The sequence below is a fragment of the Leguminivora glycinivorella genome, chromosome 13 (genome assembly GCF_023078275.1).
Source record: "Leguminivora glycinivorella isolate SPB_JAAS2020 chromosome 13, LegGlyc_1.1, whole genome shotgun sequence".
NCBI classification, from domain to species: Eukaryota; Metazoa; Arthropoda; class Insecta; order Lepidoptera; family Tortricidae; genus Leguminivora; species Leguminivora glycinivorella.
In genome coordinates, this window is record NC_062983.1 from 3154491 (window position 1) to 3176105 (window position 21615).

Below are 21615 nucleotides of genomic sequence, written 5' to 3' on the forward strand. Positions count from 1 at the left end.
GCACACACTTACCGCTAGGCTACCAGCGCTTCAAACACACCTATGTAGGTACAAAATTATGTCAAACACAAAACAGCTAGAGTCTATTGTCTGAAATGTAATTAGCAAACACAGTAGGAAGTTAATTGCTTTGATAATTTGCGGTCAAATTCAGTGCAGGTAACCTCATAGGTACTAAAACCAGTTCAATTTGAACTAAATTAACCGATACCACGATGTCATTTAGGGTTTAAATATCTGGGCTACCGAGCTTCGCTCGGTTCTGTTTCGTATCCTTGACATGTGTCGCCATCTAGTTCAAAAATGAATAGTACCTACATCGAGCGAAAGAATTCTCAGCCTTAACAACACAACTACTCCACACGAGATGGCGCGCATTTCGCCACAAAAACTCAAATAGTGTATTTTCTATTCGTTTTAGCCTTGACCTGTGTCGCCATCTAGTGTTTGCAATAAATAGTACTTACATCGACCGAAAGAATTCTGTCTTAACAGTACAACTACTGCACACGAGATGGCGCGCGAAGAAAAACGCATGAAAACTCGAAAATTCGCGTTTTCCGGGACCTAAGGATAGGTTAGACCGATTTTTCACCCCCAAAAACCCCTACATAACAAATTTCTGCGAAATCGTTAGAGCGGTTTCCGAGATCGTCAGTGTAAATAAATATATATATAAATAAATAAATAAATAAATATACAAGAATTTCTCGTTTATTAAAAGTATAAGATATTAGAATCAATAATCAATATTAACTACTAGTTAAACTTACTTAACTTCTTTGATAAGCAGAAACGGCTGCAATAGCTAGAAAAAAAGCAAAAGTGGAAAAATTCTGCCTTGGGTGAGACTTGGACTCATGAGTACGACCTCTAAGTACAGTCACGGGCATAAATAAGTGATGATTTCTAAACCTTGTCATATTAAGACGATACGGTAGGGGTCAATTCTCCATACAAACGCTCTCGACTATTTCCTCCCTGGTTTTTGAAGATAGAGCAATGATTTTTTCAACACAGATTCTTATTATTTTTATCTAAGTCGGACCGTTTTGATTTTTTTGATATTCTGCTTTTTAAAGACTCTAGAGCCAATCAAAAATTTCAAAAAACGGCCTTTTTCATTGTGGCGCAAAAAAAGGTGTGATACTGAAGATTGGTTACAATTAACCAAAAAAGCTAAACGGTCCGACATAGATTATTTAATTGTTATTCAGATTCTCAAATTTTGTTCCGATTGATTGAAGTTTTGAAGGAGGAAAGAGTCGAGAGCGGAACCTCGATTTTAAAGATTTTTTTGAAATATCTTTTGTCTGAGTTGTTCTTAATGGACAATTTTTTTTTGATAAATCTAGTTAATAATATATATATATACAATCACGCCTGTATCCCATAAAAGGGTAGACAGAACACATGAAACTACTAAAGCTTCAGTGCCACTCTTGGCAAATAAGGGGTTGAAAGAAAACGAAACTGTGACATTGCAGTGACAGGTTGCCAGTCTCTCGCCTACGCCACAATTTAGTTAATAATACTTGTATATTTAACTAAAATTCCCACGTTGAAAGGGGGGCTCTCTTCCATTTTAGCATTTTCGCTACCGTGTCCTCTTAACGTCTTGTTTGAAATGTCATACGAATTTTTCAAACGACAAGGCACATAAATCATCATCTTCATATGACGGTGGCGGGGACTGGACTATACATCTTGTTCTTAGTGGTTTTATAGTGAGAAAGAATTTTAACTATAAAACTCCCGTGAGACTCATACATATTTAAAAATATTTTAAGCGGGTTACTCACGTATTAAGTCGATATAGCGTTTATAGTGAGAAAGGTTCTCGAAATTGAACCGAAACATGTCGAACGCTATATCGACTTAATACGTGAGTAACCCGCTTAAAATATTTTTAAATATGAGAAAGAATTTATAGAAAGTAGAAATTTTGGCAAACTCGTGGTAATAAGGATTCAAGATTTAAAAGTTACATGTCTCAAAACATAACTTAGTAATAACAGTAATAATTAAAATACTCTTAACAGTTATTTTTAGTTACATGGCGCTTCTATTACGCACTCTAGCGCGAAGTGGTTCATTTTTGTCAGGTCGAAACTTCGGAGGGCCATCTGTACTGAAAAACGTCGTACGATACACGTACGAAAAGGAAATTCGTAACTTACGAACTTCCTTTTTTCCGCACTTGTATCGTAAATGTACTATTTTATAGTTCCATGAAAAAAAACAAAGATTTTGGAGACAGTTCATTTGCACTTATAATATTACTCATTCTGGTATAGAAAGCAAATAATTATTCAGATTAATTAAAAAGTTTATTTATATCCTTTAATAATCGCCCACACTTTTAGCTACGCATTAAAAATAATTAAAATAAGGAAAGCTGAAATAATAAGCATATTACCGATTAAATTTCACTGCGTAGGTATTGGCTACGTGCACGACAATTACGCCCCCTACTATGTGAATTTGAAGTGGGAAATGTCAAAAAATGACATGTAAACAAACATTATATTTTAACGATTTTTCGTTAATTTTAAATAAATCGAATAACAAGAGCTACTATTTCAAATGTAATTTAGGTAGATAGATTATAAAGACATGTATATAATACCAAAAATCAGTTTCCAAAGCATTACTCACGGTATAAACTTCCAACCCCAGACTACAGAAAGAGTCAATAAATTGGTGCTGGCAGGGCATATAAGGAATCTTGAAGAACATAGGAGTAATGGTACAAGTTCTTCGAGCTAGTGATATGGTATTCGCTAAACCTCCGTCCCGTTAATGCCATATAAAACAAATCTAAACGTAAGTACCTAGTTATGTCCGCGGCCGCAGAAATATCCGACACGGGCCTATTCCCAGGCTAGGCCTGAATCTTTAAGCATAATCTTTTACAGTAGGAAAAATACTAACAGCGTATTGAACAATATTATGTAAACAAAGCTTAAATATAATTTATTATAATGTTTTGTTTTGACATGTCACTTACGTTTTCTTTTCACCGTAGCTATCCATTTAGTTCTTTGATCCAATTTCCAGTGTGCTCTAAGAAACGGGTCCATATTGGCTCATATAAAATTATTTATTATAAAATTATTGTTTATACCGATTTGTGTTCCGAATGACAATTTCTCATAATTTTACTTATCATAATTTTGTTTCATTATTATCAATAGTACTACTATCACTGTTCATAATAATCATTTAGTCGAAAATTTTTAATCATAAATTCTATACAACAAACGCATAGAACGTGCAACGACAATTTATGCCATTATTTTTACAATTAACAACGAAACAACATTGATGCCCCATATCAAACATTACACATTGTATTATATTTTATGAGTTTTGATAGATGACAACCACAATCAGTGTCGATTTTGACCACCGCAAGCACTGCGATCGCTTTGCTTACCCCCTTCATGCACTTCGCACGAAGCCACCTCCTAGTCAAATCAGCTTCTTTTTAAGAACTGTCATAACTACTTGCTGACAATACTTAAAATAAAATATTTTATGTGGTCCACGAAATAAAGCATCAAATAATTAGAAGAAAAATATGGACAGTATTTTCAGTGGCTCATGCCTTGGCATCTAAGCCTCTAAACCTCTTGAGGTTTTGTGTCCCTCATGTAAACTTTCTAGTTAGTGGCGGTCATGGGCACAGATTATCAATAAGTTAGTAACGTAACAGATCCTTCACTTGCCCTCAAAATGACACATACCTACGCCTATTTAACTAATACTAATAAGTTACAACGAAAACTCATAAAAATAGTAGGTACGTGCCGCGCGACTACGCAGGCGAGGCAACCGCTAGCGGGTAGGTACTTAACGCGCGACCTATCATGCCTATCGTGTAGGCCTATCACAGTTTGTTCCTAAGTCATGAATGTTTTCTATGTAAGTATTGCTAATATCACAGAATATATAAAAGTACAAGTACAGAAGGCTCACTGTCAACAACCTGTCAACGGGCTGCATACGACATTGAGTTCTATTGCGCAGCGATAAGGTCGTCAAACTTTATGGGCCGCGAACTCGCGGCCGCCGGAATGTATGAAAGAAACGCGGAGTGAGCCGCCCCTGGCCCCTGCTAATATGGAATTAATATGAAATCGAGTTGAGTGACGTCACATGCTAGTATTTACAAGTATTACAGCTACTACAAAATTTTAAACATTCGCTTGTTTTGCTAATCTCAATATAGGTATTTTCATTTAATAAGCTTAGTTTATTTTCCTACGAAATCTCATTTGCTTGGATTATCCATATATCCATATGAACTTGACAAACTCAGTAAGTTTCCTTATCGTTTCACTTAAATTACGTACAAACAAGCCACTGTTGATCCAATGAAATCCTCTTACCAATCCTACCATACCGTGTCTATCAATTTGAGTGACATGTGCCTTGTTACGCGAAAATGTTAAACATAATATGGGAACGAAGTGAAAGCGAGACTTGAAAAGACATATAACGTGTAGACAGATACAGTCCATGAAAAAAAAGTACTTCAGAACGATCAAGAAATTAAAATTTTGAAATACCCCCGACCGCGACATAGTGGACTGATTTTTATGAAACATGGCTAAGAACACTCCCGACTAATTCAGCTTTCAAACAAAAGCAAAGACTGTCATCTCTCGACACAGGCTTAAAACTTTTGAACCTCAGTTTTGACATTTTGGCCCATATTCTTAGCTTGATATATGTTAAAATGACAAATATTAATATTAGCGCCGTCTAGCCGAGCGTCCCCCAAAGGTGTAGCGCCATCTAGGCCACCATACGTTTTTCTGTATGGTTTTGAGGTACGTTTTTTTCTTACACTTTATCTGTCTATACAGAGTTACATAATATAATTATGTTCTTGGTTTAAACTAAACTTAATGCCAAATGTGAAATTATTTGTGTAGCGAGAGAATGTGCTCAAAAAGTCCACAGTTGTTAAAATTAGGTTTAAATTTTATTTCTAGAAAACGTTCTAACCCCTTGTCCTGTGGATTTTCTCTATTTTCCATGCTCACCCGTTCCGCGAAATTGTTCCAATTAGCTGACGCTTTAAAAAGAAGCGAACAGAAGTCATAACGGTAGTCTTTTCATCACATTTTACAAGATTTTATTTACTTTTACCTGTTCCGTTGTCTGTCTTTAATCAAATCTCGGTGTTTTACAGGTTGCACTTCGGGGAGTGTATACCATAATTAACTCTTTAAAATGCATTTAAGTGCGCGTAAGAATATTTAATTATTTATACGCATAAATATTGCATTTTAACGTACCCCCGGTGTTGCATATATTTAAATTAAGCGTATTGTCTGATATGTCAGTCAGTCAGTTTCTTCTTTTATATATTTCGGCTGTGCGTTGATAATTATGTCAGTCAGTCAGTCAGTCAGTTTCTTTGACATATCAACACACAGCCGAAATATATAAACGAAGAAACTGACTGACTGACTGACTGACTGACATATCAAGTCAACGCACAGCCGAAATATATAAAAGAAGAAACTAACTGACTGACATATCAACGCACAGCCGAAACCGCTGGTCCTAGAGATTTTAAATTTGGCACGTAGGTTCCTTATAAAGTTTAGAGGAGCACTAAGAAAGGAATTTCCAAAATTCACCTCATAAACGGGTAAAATGGGGGTTCAAAGTTTGTATGGGAAAACAATATTAGATTAGTACGCGGAGCGAAACCACGGGAAAAAACTAGTAATATTATTATTTTTCACCACACCGACTGGTCAAGGCGTACTTTGCTATTCAAAAACAGATAGCAAAATTGCGTTTTATTTACAAGAATGCAAAGTGATTTCATACAAATTTGAACTTGAAGCTTGGCTTGATTTTGACTTGAAGGCTTGCTGGCTTGTAGAATTTAACTATAAATGATGATTTTGAATCATAAACATTGAATAGATTGATGGATTAGATTTAATTTGATGTCAGTATTTTTTTCGTGTTGGTGTGGTGAACAATTTTGTGCTTCACTCGGTGGCAAAGTTTGTTTAACCTTCGTGCCTTGAAGCCCTCGCAACGCTCAAAATTCCACTTTTTGAACCGCTCGCGCCGCTCGCAGTTCAATATTAAAATCTTTCGCTTGTTCGTTTATCAATATTGGCACGTGCGGTTAAACAACAACTTTGCCCCCCTTTAAAACAAATAACTATCATTCCTATTTCCGACTTGATAGGTAAAAGCCGTGAGAATAGTTATTTGTTATACAAGGGGGCAAACTTGTATTTTAACGCCGAGTGTGGAATTAAAATACACACACACGAGAAGTAAAATACATTTGCACCCGAGTGTAACACAAAACTTTTCCCCTCACTATAGCGAGGAAACTACAACGCAAAAAATGCGTTTATCACTGCTTCCAGTAGTTTCACAGGTGGTAAATAATCTTTATTACTAGATTTACCTACTTTTATCAGTTTTAAAATTTGACTTTATTCAAGGTGAAATTACTTTACCCACTAGTTGATAAAATGCGTTTTTACCCGCTGGTATTAAAGGACAAAACACATGTTTCCGAGCTAGTGAGGGGAAAAGATATGAATCATGTCATTTTTTTTCCGAAAGTTGATACTCCTCGTATCTTTGTCGCTCAGGAAATGAGAAAGCCTACGAGTAAAGCGATTTTGTATCGAGACGAAAGATATTGCGGATTTACACGGATAAAGCTTATCTACGAACAATATTTGTACTTATGATTCTATGTACAGATATGTTTAGTTAGGTTGAAACAAAGACGTATGTATCTCCGTATAGACAGAAAAAGTCTAAGAAAAACACGTACTCAAACCCATAATCAAAAAGGTACGGTGGCCTAGATGGCGCTAATAAAAATATGTGACATTTTAACACCTATCAAGCTAAGAATATGGGCCAAACTGAAGTTCAAAAGTTTTAAGCCTGTGTCGAGAGATGGCAATCTATGCAATATGATTACACATTTTACTTCTACGGCAAAGAGGATTGAGTTTTTTTTTAATTTAACAAAAAGTGATACATATACAGGCTGGTTCCTAGATGATAAACCTGTGTTGAATTTAACGGAAAACAAAAAAAACACGGTGTATATGGCAGAAGATTTCATATAACTTCCCATAACTTCTGCCTCTCTCATTCATATTGACCACGTTGTATCTATCTCTCTCTAGAGAAGTCGAGCTTGAGCGTCTACGTCTATCTCTCTCACTCACCATAGTGACACGGGATGATGTCAGGATCTGCTTCTTCATCCTTGAGCTCGTATTGACTTGAGTAGTCGAGCTTGGGCGTCGCAGTGTATGTGTTTAAGCTGTCAGGCTTGGAGAAGGAGTCCAGGCTTCGTTGCATGTAGAGGGTGCTTCTGAGAAAGAAAACACACATTCATAAATAAATAATAAATAAATGAATATTATAGGACATTCTTACACAGGTTGACTGAGTCCTACGGTAAGCTCAAGAAGGCTTGTGTTTTCGGTACTCAGATAACGATATTTCATGTACACCCTGTTTTTATTGAATTCCGTTAACATTAAGGGAAGGTTCTTTAGGTTAAATCTTATACTTTTAAACGAGCAATTCTTGTATATTTATTTATTTATTTATTTATTTATTTATATATTTATTTATTTACACTGACGATCTCGGAAACCGCTCTAACGATTTCGCAGAAATTTGTTATGTGGGGGTTTTTGGGGGTGAAAAATCGGTCTAACTTATCCTTAGGTCCCGGAAAACGCGAATTTTCGAGTTTTCATGCGTTTTTCTTCGCGCGCCATCTCGTGTGCAGTAGTTGTACTGTTAAGACAGAATTCTTTCGGTCGATGTAAGTACTATTTATTGCAAACACTAGATGGCGACACAGGTCAAGGCTAAAACGAATAGAAAATACACTATTTGAGTTTTTGTGGCGAAATGCGCGCCATCTCGTGTGGAGTAGTTGTGTTGTTAAGGCTGTGAATTCTTTCGCTCGATGTAGGTACTATTCATTTTTGAACTAGATGGCGACACATGTCAAGGATACGAAACAGAACCGAGCGAAGCTCGGTTGCCCAGATATTATAATTAATTTACCTAAGAAACTGGTGTCTCAACTCTTACACCGTGTCTTGCGTGGGCGACGGTCGCGCGACCGTCGCTTTCGCGTCTCATACTTCCATATCGATAAGGTTTGATTTCGTATGCGTCGCATCGCCGTCGCGCGATCATCGCGCGACCGTTGCCCACGCAAGCCACGGCGTTACAGTTATCGAGTTATTAAAAAAATAAAGATAATTACTGAACACGTGTGTGACAGCCTTTACCAATTCCTAATGTTATTTGTTTTGACATGTGCCGTCAATCACTTGACATTAACTTAAATATACTAATAAATCCACTTATTATGTATGAAAATAATGAATTTTTTGCGTATTTCACCAAAAGTGATATACAGGGTGGTTCCTGACAATGAACCTAACGACGTGGCGAATTTAACGGAAAACAAAAAAACACGGTGTATAATGACATTTTTGTCAAAGTTGAAACAGAGACTTTCGCTCGGTCAATTTAAACAATTATACAAGTCGGCTAAAGTTGGTGACATAGTTAAGAAATTAACTCTCTAAATTGCATAATCAAGTCGAGTTACAAGTTTGGTGTAACAGCGGAAGTTTGTGTAATACTCTTATCTATGATGCTAATTCATGAGGCTAATTCTAAGTCACATTGTGGCATGAAATGATATCAGCCGCTATGCATCTTGCTCCACTAATACAAATACAACGTGGGTCTACATAACCCGAAAAATATTTTTTCTACTCGTCGACTTTAATCTGTCAATTAGGACACCACAGACTAAACTATACGTGCTGACTTTTCAGAGTTAGATAGTCTTTGACGCTTAGTCAACTATAATATTTAATTACACTTCACTTTAGTTAACTGAAAAAATTTCAAAAATAGAACTTCAGACAAGTTCTATTCGAATTTGCGATACTTGGCAAATTTTTCTGCATCTGAAACACATTTTTTTTTATCTATCGCTTTGTCGACCAATCAGAGACGGTTATTACAAACAATTGGTTGCCAGGTAATTCGATGTTGATACAACGGTGAACGACGCTATTAACATTAATTTTGACTTGAATGATGATATTTTTCGTACATTTATGATGAAGATGATGACTCATAGAAAAAGTATTGTATACAATATAGTGATATAATTAAGCTTTTCATTCTCGTACCGTACTATTAGGCCACTCAGCAAGCTTCGTGGCCTAAACATGGTACTCGACTGAAAAGCTTTGTATTATATCACAATTGTATAAAATACTATTATACAATCGTGATATATACAGAGCTTTTCAGTCGGGTACCGTGTTTAGGCTACGAAGCTTGAAGTGATACACTTAATTATATCACTAGTTTATACAATACTTTTGACGTGAAACGTACGTCATATGTCGTAGGTATAAATCTGTGATGACGCCACACACGGCGTCGCATAGTAACACTGAGAGCGCTACTAAAGACGCTCATTGGTGACAATAGTACCGTTTAGCTCCGGTTATATTTAAGCTACACATTTCGATAATAAGCTAACCGCAAAATTAAAATTTAAAAAAAACCCCCGACCGCTCTAGTGGATCGATTTTCATAAAACATGTCTAAGAACACTCCCGACTAACTCAGCTTTCAGACAAAAAAAACTTTAAATCAAAATCGGTTCATCGTTCGAGAGCTACGATGCCACAGACAGACACACACACAGACAGACAGACAGACAGACAGACAGACAGACAGACAGACAGACAGACAAACAGACAGACAGACAGACAGACAGACAGACAGACAGACAGACAGACAGACAGACAGACAGACAGACAGACAGATAGACAGACATACACACAGACAGACACGTCAAACTTATAACACCCCTTCGTTTTTGCGTCGAGGGTTAAAAGTTGAAGAAAGAATAAACTTACGCCGACGGTGGTTGTTTGTCCATATGATGTCGGCGCGTCATATGCCGTCGGTATAACGCTGTGATGACGCCACACACGGCGGCACATAGTAACGCTGAGAGCGCTACTAAAGACGCTAGCATTGGTGACAATGGTAGCGTTGTACTTGGCCCTGTAAAATGAAAAACTATTCAACATCATTTTTGTAAGAGGGTAGGTAATGATATTGTATTTTTTTTTTAGAAAAAAAACATTGTAATTTTTTTTAAGTGCCAGTTTTGCGAATAACATTTACTTTTTATGTTAAAATACATCAAAAAAAAAATTTTTTTTTTTGACGAAATTTGCTTGACGTCATATAACATTTTATCTTTATTTTCCCCTTAGAAATGCGTAGTTAATCTTTCGGGTTTCTCATGTTACACAGTGCATATAAACTTACCAGTAAACTTGTCGGGCGATCTTAAAGCTACTGTGTATAGAGACACCGCGTCGCTGCGGCCTTTGGCGTTCGCGGCGTATAGCTTGAGCTTATAGCTCGCCCTCCCATCCAGCTCCACTTCGAAAGTGGAACTGTTTGAAGTTACGTTGGCTTGCACCTGAACAGAGAAACTGAATGTTTGACAACTAAGATTTTGTGGTGCCACAGGAAAAATACATTGATTATCAGAACTACTAGTATCTTAAAATAAACTAATTAGTTAGTTATAGCGAATCTCTAATCCACCATAAATTTCAAACACTCAGTAACCGTCGAGATATCGCAGATTCCGTCTTACTCTATAAAATTATGCGCAATGTATTAGATGTCCCCTCACTACTACACCAAATACAGCTCAGAGTTCCCCGTAGACGTCAGCGCCACTGTCAGAAGAAAAGATTATTCTCGATTCCCAACAGTAGAACGTGTTATGCACAAAATATGTTCATAAGACGTGCCTGCAAACTATTTAACGAAAATGCCAAGCTTTCTAACATAGATATATTCACTTGTTCCATCAATACTTTAAAACGTGCCTTTGTTTAGGTAATAATGTACCTTTTCCTTTTCTTACGCTCTCAAATGTTTAGTTTTGGTTAAGTAACATTTAAAAAAAAAAACAGACTGTGATTTTATGTAACAAATTAATGAAACTCTAGGTCTATATACTTTAACAATATTGTATAAGTACTGTTTGTAAACGACTGTATGTTTCTAAAATATAATAAATAAAATAAATAAATAATTAAAAAACGAAATAAGTACGTAAACTTAAATGACTACCCCCGAGTTGTTTCCTACTTGGCCCAAAAGTCCCTAATGTGCCAGCTACGTTGCCACACTGAATGGCAAAGGATATTTGTTGGACCAGATAAGATCCAGTCCGGGGGTCACCCCCTCTGATGTTCCTCAACCGGCGCCCGATCTCAGCAACCAGCTTCTTGGCCTCGGCACACCAAGGTCCAGCCGTTTTGATGGCAACCGGTACGAATTCGTACACTGGTCCCAGGTTCGCATATTTGCTATTTTGTATTTGACTTATATTAAAGAAAACGTGACGAAAACCTCCAGTGGTTAACACCAGACTTGTAATATTAACAGTGTTTTTTTTTGTTTTCCGTTAAATTCGATACTTTGTTAGGTTCATTATCAGGAACCACCCTATATATCACTTTTAGTTAAATACGCAAAAAAACATCATTTTCGTACAGATTAAATGAATTTATTAGTGTGACAGACCCTTAAGAATTAGTGTCAAGTGTTTGACGGCACATGTCAATGTCATGTTAGGAATTGGCAAAGGCTGTCACACACGTCTTCAGTAATTATCATTATTTTTTTAATAACTCGATAACTGTACGAGTTAAGACACTTTCTTAGAGAAATTAATTGCATTTGATCTAAAGAACCTTCCCTTAAAGTTGACGGAATTCAATAAAAACAGGGTGTATATTCTGTGCGTCAGTTTGTTCTTGTTCAGCAATCCGTAAGGCGTTTTAATCCTTGAGCTCCCGTGTCTCCCCACTTAGTCGGGACCCGTTCCAATTTCTTAAGAGGATACGGTAGCGAAAATGCTAAAATGGAAAGGAGCCCCCCTTTCAACTTGAAAATTTTAGTTAAATATACAAGTGTTATTAACTAGATTTATCGAAAAAAGAATTGTTCCTTAAGAACAACTCAGTCAAAAGATATTTCAAAAAAAATCTTTAAAATCGAGGTTCCGCTCTCGACTCTTTCCTCCTTCAAAACTTAATCAATCGGAACGAAATTTGAGTATCTGAATAACAATGAAATAATCTATGTCGGACCGTTTAGCTTTTTTGGTTGATTGTTACCAATCTTGAGTAAGGTAATGGCGCCTATTAACGTGGTACTTCAGGAAGATTTCAAAAGATTCCAAAAAATTAAGGGTATCAAAGCTCGTTAACGACCACAAATATTTTTTTTATGGAAGAGTATTTATTGAACTATTAGTTTTGAAGAGTTTTTGGATCATTTTAGTTTATTATATGTCATAAAATAATTATTGAAGCCAGCATACCTAAATTTTCTATTACCGTGGTAATGAACAGGCTGCGGTTCTATTAACGCGAATTGAGATTTCATTACCGAGGGTATGAATGACAGTGTTTTTCTGCCATCGGTAAATAAAAACCCATCTCAAAATTCGGAGCTTAATACCGATGGTTGAATATACAAATTATGACAAATACATATACCTATACTATCTTCCTTTATGAATACCCACAGAAAACTCAGTTTCATCTAAGAAATCTGTACTTACGGTACTCTAAATGTCATATTTTGATACAAGACTAATATGTCGCTCGGTAATAGATACTTCTTTAGGAACCTATTACCGACCCAAACAAATATTGCATGGATCGGTAATAGATTCTTATATATTCCATTACCGAGGGTTATCCGATCGTACCATCGGTGATAGGCATAAATTGGAGTATAATAAAATCTAATTCCGACCAATAAAAACAATGTCATACAGATGTATTTTCATTACAAATCAAAATAAAATATTGCAACTTTATATTAAAACCAAGTTTACATAACAGGTAAGTAAACATCAGACTTTATCTTAATGTTTAAAAAATTGACAAATTAACGGTTTTCATAGAAACTACGAAATCAGTAATGAAGTTTTTGCTAAAAATTAAGGTTTTGTTGAATATTTTTCATACCACGTAAATAGTTCTTTGATAGCGTGAATAGATCAAGATTGAAACAACTGTAAGACATTATATAACTGATCACATATACTTAAAATAAAGCATAAAGAACTAATATCACTACTTTAACCATTACTGTGGTATACCACAGTAATAGAATCTACTCACGAAATGGCGCCTTTCACCGCTGTCTTTTAATTTCCACTTTAAACACATTTCCAGGCTAAACAATAAGTAAAAAGTACTCAGAAGTCATGTAGAAAACTATTAACAATAATTTAAAATGCATAACTTTCACCTATTTGCCACAATTATTACGTAAACTACTAAATGAGATTGGAGTTCACTTAGGTTTAGCGTCACGCGTCAGTATGACACAACCTCTTCTTGCGGCCCCGTGGCAAAAACTGTCAAATAGCGAGTGTCTTCTTTCCTTCACACTCTCTAGCGCCTATATGTGCGTTAGTCAACTAAACAGGCTTCCTTTGTGTGAGTAACTTTATTTAGGAAATTGGTCGGTTTGCCTACAAAATGCGTATTTGCAAATGCGGCGGTAATGGACGTCGATTTCGATACCCGCGTTGATAGCCGCCGTTACCTTATCACACCTTTTTTTGCGCCACAATGAAAAAGGCCATTCTTGGAAATTTTTGATTGGCTCTAGAGTCTTTAAAAAGCAGAATATCAAAAAAATCAAAACGGTCCAACATAAATAAAAATAATAACAATCTGTGTTGAAAAAATCATTGCTCTATCTTCAAAACCAGGGAGGAAATAGTCGAGAGCGTTTGTATGGAGAATTGACCCCTACCGTATCGTCTTAACTATATGCACTCTTAGTAGGACTAGGCGTCTTTGATTAACCTTGACGGCGCAAAAGTAGGCACTGCTGTCATCTGGGCGAATCAACTTTTTGACCGACTCAAATCTGTCCGCACATTCTTAACATAGTTGTGAAATTTCACCTTTAAATAATGAACTTTATTGGTATTTTTCACTTTACCCTGTATACTAAAACATAACCTTAACTGTTAAATCCAATAAACTGAAACTTTGTTCATTAGAAGTTCGATTTCTTGGTAACTCCAGAGACATTTTGAGTAACGCCAGAGACAACAAAAATGTCGGTCAAAAAGTTGATTCGCCCATCTACCAAAGACATATGTAACTCCGTAGAGACAGATATTTAAAGTCTAAGAAAAAAACGTACCTCAAAACCGTACAGAAAAAGGTACGGTGACCTAGATGGCGATACACCTTAGGGGAACGCTCGGCTAGATGGCGTTAATATTAATATTTGACAGTTTAACTTATACATATATCAAGCTAAGAATATGGGCCAAATTATCAATACTGAGGTTCAAAAGTTTTAATCTTGTGTCGAGAGATGGCAGTCTCTGCACTGTGATTACACATTTTACTTTGACAATAACTCTGATCTTCTTTGGTTACATACATACAGGTCGGCCTAATAAAAGCTAGTTAAAAAGTAAAGCTCACCAGCGAGGAAGGTAGTTCCAGCACCTCCATATAGAACACCTGCGGGAGTCCCCCGTCGAACCCCTCCAAACACTCCACTTGTAGACCGACAGCGCTTTGGTTGGTCACTGAGCAGTTCTGTAGTGGCATCGGCTTGCCTGTACAAATATTTAATAGTTATTTATTTTACAAGGGGGCAAAGTTGTTGTTTAACCGCACGTGCCAATATTGATACCCGAGCAAGCGAAAGATTCCAATATTCATCAACAAAATAATGATTATAAAACATCGAATTAAATCAAATCTATCAATTTATTCAATATTTATTATTCAAAATCATTATTTATAGGTAAATTCTACCAGCCAGCTCAAGATATCAAGTGAATATTATGTATGATTTTAATTTGCACTCTTGTGGATAAAATGAAATTTTGCTATCTGTTTTCGAATAACAAAGTAAGCCTTTAACAGCGGAGCGTTAAAAGTAACGCAGTAAAGTAACTTTACTTTATTCTACTTTACGTACCAGCAACTACAACTTTGTATACACAAGGCGCCTCCTGTCGTCCCACAGTGTTGGTGGCTGTACACGATATGGTGCTAAAGTCCATGTCTATAATGTAGCGGAGCGTTACTTTACTTTATTCTACTTAACTTACCAGCAGCTACAACTTTGTATACACAAGGCGCCTCCTGTAGTCCCACAGTGTTGGTGGCTGTACACGATATGGTGCTAAAGTCCATATCTATAGAGTGTAGCGGAGCGTTACTTTTATTCTACTTTACATACCAGCAGCTACAACTTTGTATACACAAGGCGCCGCCTGTCGTCCCACAGTGTAGGTGGCTGTACATGATATGGTGCTAAAGACCATATCTATAGAGTGTAGCGGAGCGTTACTTTTATTATACTTTACATACCAGCAGCTACAACTTTGTATACACAAGGCGCCGCCTGTCGTCCCACAGTGTTGGTGGCTGTACATGATATGGTGCTAAAGACCATATCTATAGAGTGTAGCGGAGCGTTACTTTTATTATACTTTACATACCAGCAGCTACAACTTTGTATACACAAGGCGCCGCCTGTCGTCCCACAGTGTTGGTGGCTGTACATGATATGGTGCTAAAGACCATATCTATAGAGTGTAGCGGAACGTTACTTTTATTATACTTTACATACCAGCAGCTACAACTTTGTATACACAAGGCGCCGCCTGTCGTCCCACAGTGTTGGTGGCTGTACATGATATGGTGCTAAAGACCATATCTATAGAGTGTAGCGGAGCGTTACTTTTATTATACTTTACATACCAGCAGCTACAACTTTGTATACACAAGGCGCCGCCTGTCGTCCCACAGTGTTGGTGGCTGTACATGATATGGTGCTAAAGACCATATCTATAGAGTGTAGCGGAGCGTTACTTTTATTATACTTTACATACCAGCAGCTACAACTTTGTATACACAAGGCGCCGCCTGTCGTCCCACAGTGTTGGTGGCTGTACACGATATGGTGCCAAAGTCCATGTCCGTAGTTGGAGTGTAGCGGAGCGTTGAAGTGAACCCCGATTTTGTGTATGACCTGGTAATTAATAAATGTATTGTATTGTATTGTATTTATCTATTGCAATTCACATGTACATTACAGGTTTTACAAGTACTTAAAAGTATAGGTAGGTACACAAATGACACATGAAGCCCTGATGGGCGCAGCAATTAATGTAGGTAAGTAGGAGGTTATACATATACATACTTATTGGCATCAAATTTCAGCTTCCTAGTGTTAACGGTCACTGAGATTATCCGCGGACGGACGGACGGACAGACAGACATGGCGAAACTATAAGGGTTCCTAGTTGACTACGGAACCCTAAAAATTGTTGTTACACGTGTAACCACCACTTAGCGACGTCTCCATCGGTTAGCACAAACGCCGAAGCTTTATTGCGGAAAATCCTTGCGTTTCCATTCCACGAAAACTAAATCGAAAATATTTCGTAAATAAGTTCTGAGAAAAAATGTTGACGATTCGACAAATCCTGGAAATTTGCCTAAGCACTAAGAGAGCTTAAATACAATACACAGGAATTTAAAGAAATCAATACTACTATTTAATGGGAAAGTGCGTGTTTTGTTTGTCCGTTTTTCACGGCAAGACGGAGCAACGTATTGAAGTGATTTTTCAAGTGGAGATAGTTGAAGGGATGGCTACATTTTGTCTCTTTCCAATACCCTACTTCCCTGAAATGGGGTCTGGAAGTTTGTATGAAGCATTCCGCAATATTCGAATTTTACGCGAGCGAAGCCGCAGGCAAAATCTAGTATGTAATAAATAAAAAATATGCCACGCCGTCAAATTTTGTGACGGAATAATACATATGTGACAAATCTTACATAGTTACCCTACCTCCTTTTTTTCATCTCGATCCCCATATCACATCTCGAACACTGGCGATCAAATATATGAAAGAGGCGCGTTCCTAGCACACAGTCTAAGCTCGTGTAGGATGCTTGTGTGAGTGAGATATGACAGATCGACTGTTCGCGTTTTTGACAGGCAGTAACTGTGAGGTAGCCGAGAGCGTGTAGGCGGCACTTTCAGCGGGGAGCGGGAGTGGCCATACTGTACGATAGTACTCTTTATTATACTGTGCCCATATTATCTAGTTTATGGATAGTTTATGTCTATTTATGTGTCTGATAGTTTATTTCCCCATACACTACGGACTATGCTTACTACTTAGTTTTGGGCTAGTGTAAGACGAGGTGACGAGAAAACACGAGCCAATGGTCGGACGACATCAAAAATACGGCAGGGCCGACCTGGCACAGAACCGCCGCATATAGAACGGAATGGAAATCCATGAAAGAGGCAAAATATAGTAGGCTACTAGACTCTTATCGAATTTGGCACAAGAAATGATTGTTTCATGTAGTATTTGACATAAGAAACCTATTTTTATAGATTTTGGGTATTAAAAGTGTAGTGGTAGTGTAGTGTGTGGCTACGTATTTTCGATTAAAAAAGTGTGTAATATTTTTTTAACTTTGGCCACCGAGAACGCTGTCAGACGTGTCAGTTAGGTTCTATGACGTCAGTGACATCTTATTTCGATTTTTAATTTATAAACGTTTTTTGTGGTTTTCAAGTTTTCAAGTAATAAACTATGGTAGTATTTTTTTCAGGTAATTGGACAGTATAAAATAGACTTTTAAAAAGGGTCAAGTAGCCTATTATGTTCAGTAGTGGACGCAAACATTCTGAGAAGAAGATGTCTAGGTAAGATGTTGTTGTTGTTGATTGTCCTAGGGCACCCCATAGGTGTATAGGGCCTCCACAAGATCCTTCCACGCCTATCTTGAGCCACCGCCTTGGCCCCGTTCCAACTCAGTCCGAACTCCCGTAGCTCGTTCTCTACGCTCCACCTCCAGGTGTGTACGGGGCATTTGCGGGCTTGCTTCCCTCCTTGAGGCCGCCACTCAAACGCGATACTGGCGCTGTTGGTAGCTCCTCTTTGAAGGGTATGACCGATCCATCTCCATTTCCACAAATCTTCATTTCGTCACTACTTTAAAAAAACCGGCCAAGAGCGTGTCGGGCCACGCTCAGTGTAGGGTTCCGTAGTTTTCCGTATTTTTCTCAAAAACTACTAAACCTATCAAGTTCAAAACAATTTTCCTAGAAAGTCTTTATAAAGTTCTACTTTTGTGATTTTTTTCATATTTTTTAAACATATGGTTCAAAAGTTAGAGGGGGGGGACGCACTTTTTTTTCCTTTAGGAGCGATTATTTCCGAAAATATTAATATTACCAAAAAACGATCTTAGTAAACCCTTATTCATTTTTAAATACCTATCCAACAATATATCACTCGTAGGGGTAAGAATGAAAAAAAATATCAGCCCCCACTTTACATGTAGGGGGGGTACCCTAATAAAACATTTTTTTAAGTTTTTTATTTTTGCATTTTGTTGGCGTGATTGATGTACATATTGGTACCAAATTTCAGCTTTCTAGTGCTAACGGTTACTGAGATTATCCGCGGACGGACGGACGGACGGACGGACGGACGGACGGACGGACGGACGGACGGACGGACGGACGGACGGACGGACGGACGGACAGACAGACATGGCAAAACTATAAGGGTTCCTAGTTGACTACGGAACCCTAAAAACTTGTATCTTCGTCTGTCAATGAAAAGAAAATTGTAGTAAGTATGTATGGAATGCATATAGACTTACTGCGTTTTAACTTTGAGGAACAGCGTGAGATACGAGATTTTTTAAAAGTAGTGACGATTTCTTATAGTATAAGATCATCATCATCCCCCTTGCGTTATTCCGGCATTAAATTTGCCACGGCTCATGGGAGCCTGGGGTCCGCTTTGACAACTAATCCCAAGATTTGGCGTAGGCACTAGTTTTTATGAAAGCGACTGCCATCTGACCTTCCAAACCGAAGGGTAAACTAGACCTTTTTGGAATTAGTTCGGTTCCTCAAGATGTTTTCCTTCACCGAAAAGCGACTGGCAGATATCAAATGACATTTCGCACATAAATTCCGAAAAACTCATTGGTGCCGGGGTTCGAACCCGCAACCTCCGGAACCAAAGTCGCGCGTGCTTACCGCTAGGCTACCAGCGCTTATGTAAGATGTCTCCCAATATTTATTTACTATCACAAAGGATAATAATTTTGAATTCATCAAACTAATGAATATTTTAATTCATCAAAAAATATCATAATATTACTAATTTCAGATAGATAAAACAGTTTTTTTCCAAAGGGGCTTTATTTTGTATAAAGTTCGCAGAGAAATCGGCCCTTTTGGAAAGGCACTCGTCCAATGGCAGCCGCAAAAATATTCATTACTTCGGGCTTCGGGAGCTCGCAGACAGAGGGATTAATTAATTTCGGTGTAAGTTTACCACAAATAATTTATTCATTTACCGTTTGTCATGGTGATATAGGCTTTTCTATTAGGGGTGACTCAGACGAATCTATTATTTGATGAGAAATTCATTAGCAAAATGGGTTTTAGGATAACGAGTACGTTCATATTTCTGTTATTATAACAACGCGCCAGTCTGTGACAGGGACGTGTTAACTTGGTAAAAGTAACATTCAGGGGATCATCCACATATTACGTCACACCAAATTTCAGGTTTTTGGACCCCTCCCCCCCCCCCCCCTATGTCACGCTTTTTTGTATCCCTTTAACAGGGATTGTCACATTTAGTATGACCGCCCCCCCCTTACACTGTGACGTAATATATGGATGACGCCTATGCTGGCCTGCCTGTGACCCAGTAAATATCAGTTTCAAGATTGCTCACCACACCAACAGGTAAAGGCTTACTTTGCTATTCGAAAACAGATAGCAAAATTGCATTTTATACACAAGGGTGCAAAGTAATTTCATACAAATTTCAACTTGATGCCTTAAGCTGGCTGGTAGAATCTTATACTTTTAAACGAGCAATTCTTGTATATTTATTTATTTATTTATTTATATATATATTTATTTACACTGACGATCTCGGAAACCGCTCTAACGATTTCGCAGAAATTTGTTATGTGGGGGTTTTTGGGGGTGAAAAATCTTATACTTTTAAACGAGCAATTCTTGTATATTTATTTATTTATTTATATATATATTTATTTACACTGACGATCTCGGAAACCGCTCTAACGATTTCGCAGAAATTTGTTATGTGGGGGTTTTTGGGGGTGAAAAATCGGTCTAACTTATCCTTAGGTCCCGGAAAACGCGAATTTTCGAGTTTTCATGCGTTTTTCTTCGCGCGCCATCTCGTGTGCAGTAGTTGTACTGTTAAGACAGAATTCTTTCGGTCGATGTAAGTACTATTTATTGCAAACACTAGATGGCGACACAGGTCAAGGCTAAAACGAATAGAAAATACACTATTTGAGTTTTTGTGGCGAAATGCGCGCCATCTCGTGTGGAGTAGTTGTGTTGTTAAGGCTGAGAATTCTTTCGCTCGATGTAGGTACTATTCATTTTTGAACTAGATGGCGACACATGTCAAGGATACGAAACAGAACCGAGCGAAGCTCGGTTGCTCAGATATTTTACCTATAAATGATGATTTTAAGTCATAAATATTGAATAGATTGATGGATTTAATTTAGTTTGATATTTTATAGTCAGTATTTTGTTCGTGTTGATGTGGTGAAAAATGTTGTGTTTCACTCGGTGCCAAATTTTGTTTTTAACCTTCGTGCCTTGAAACACTTGCAACGCTCTAGATTCCACTTTTTGAACCTCTCGCTACGCTCGCGGTTGAATATTGGAATATTTCACTTGCTCGGGTATCAATATTGGCACGTGCGGTTAAACAACAATTTTGCCTTCTTGTAAAACAAATAACTATTATTGTAAGATTATTGTTAATGAGACAGAAGTGTAACATCATCTAAGAGCGGGTCAAGCAATGGTACTGTTACCTAAGTTCGATAATTTTTTTTACAACATTTATTAATAATAAATGTTTTATCATTTATCGCGCGACCATGCTTCCCGTGCTGCTCGTCATGGCGTATGGCACGTTCGGTACCTACCGGTCTTAAAATTTAGTACGTTCTAGTTCGGAAACTACTAACTTAGTGGATCTGGACGATAAACTGAACTTTACAGCCAAAGATATGGCGTATCCTCTGAAATTACTAATATATAGAACTCGCAGTATTTTTATGAAACATAACCAACACTCAATATACATGTAAAATATGACATCTATAAAAGTTTTCGTGTGGAGTCGTATTCCGGGAAAATATACAGGTCATGCATATAATGTATAAATAACTACGTTAAAATATCGAAAGCTCGACAAAAATGTAAAAGGTAATCACGGAATGTCTACATCCCGGTCAAAATATCGCGAATCATTCAAAATTCTTACTTTGGTCATATTAATTGAATGATATGATATCTCACCTCCCTAGCGCACATTGTTTACTTAAATTAAATTCTGTG

At 37.3% G+C, this 21615-nt stretch overlaps 1 protein-coding gene across 1 annotated transcript in view; it reads right to left on the minus strand.

The window, feature by feature from the left end:
- Positions 1–21615, minus strand: part of LOC125232674 (neural cell adhesion molecule 2-like) — a 347116-nt gene that overhangs the window by 31839 nt on the left and 293662 nt on the right. Inside the window, exons 11-15 of the mRNA XM_048138427.1 lie at positions 16058–16197; positions 14634–14770; positions 10411–10567; positions 9990–10140; positions 7239–7387 (exon numbers count right to left, since the gene is read on the minus strand). Of these exons, the coding sequence (XP_047994384.1) occupies positions 7239–7387; positions 9990–10140; positions 10411–10567; positions 14634–14770; positions 16058–16197 (734 nt within the window). The remainder of the gene's footprint in view (positions 1–7238; positions 7388–9989; positions 10141–10410; positions 10568–14633; positions 14771–16057; positions 16198–21615) is intronic.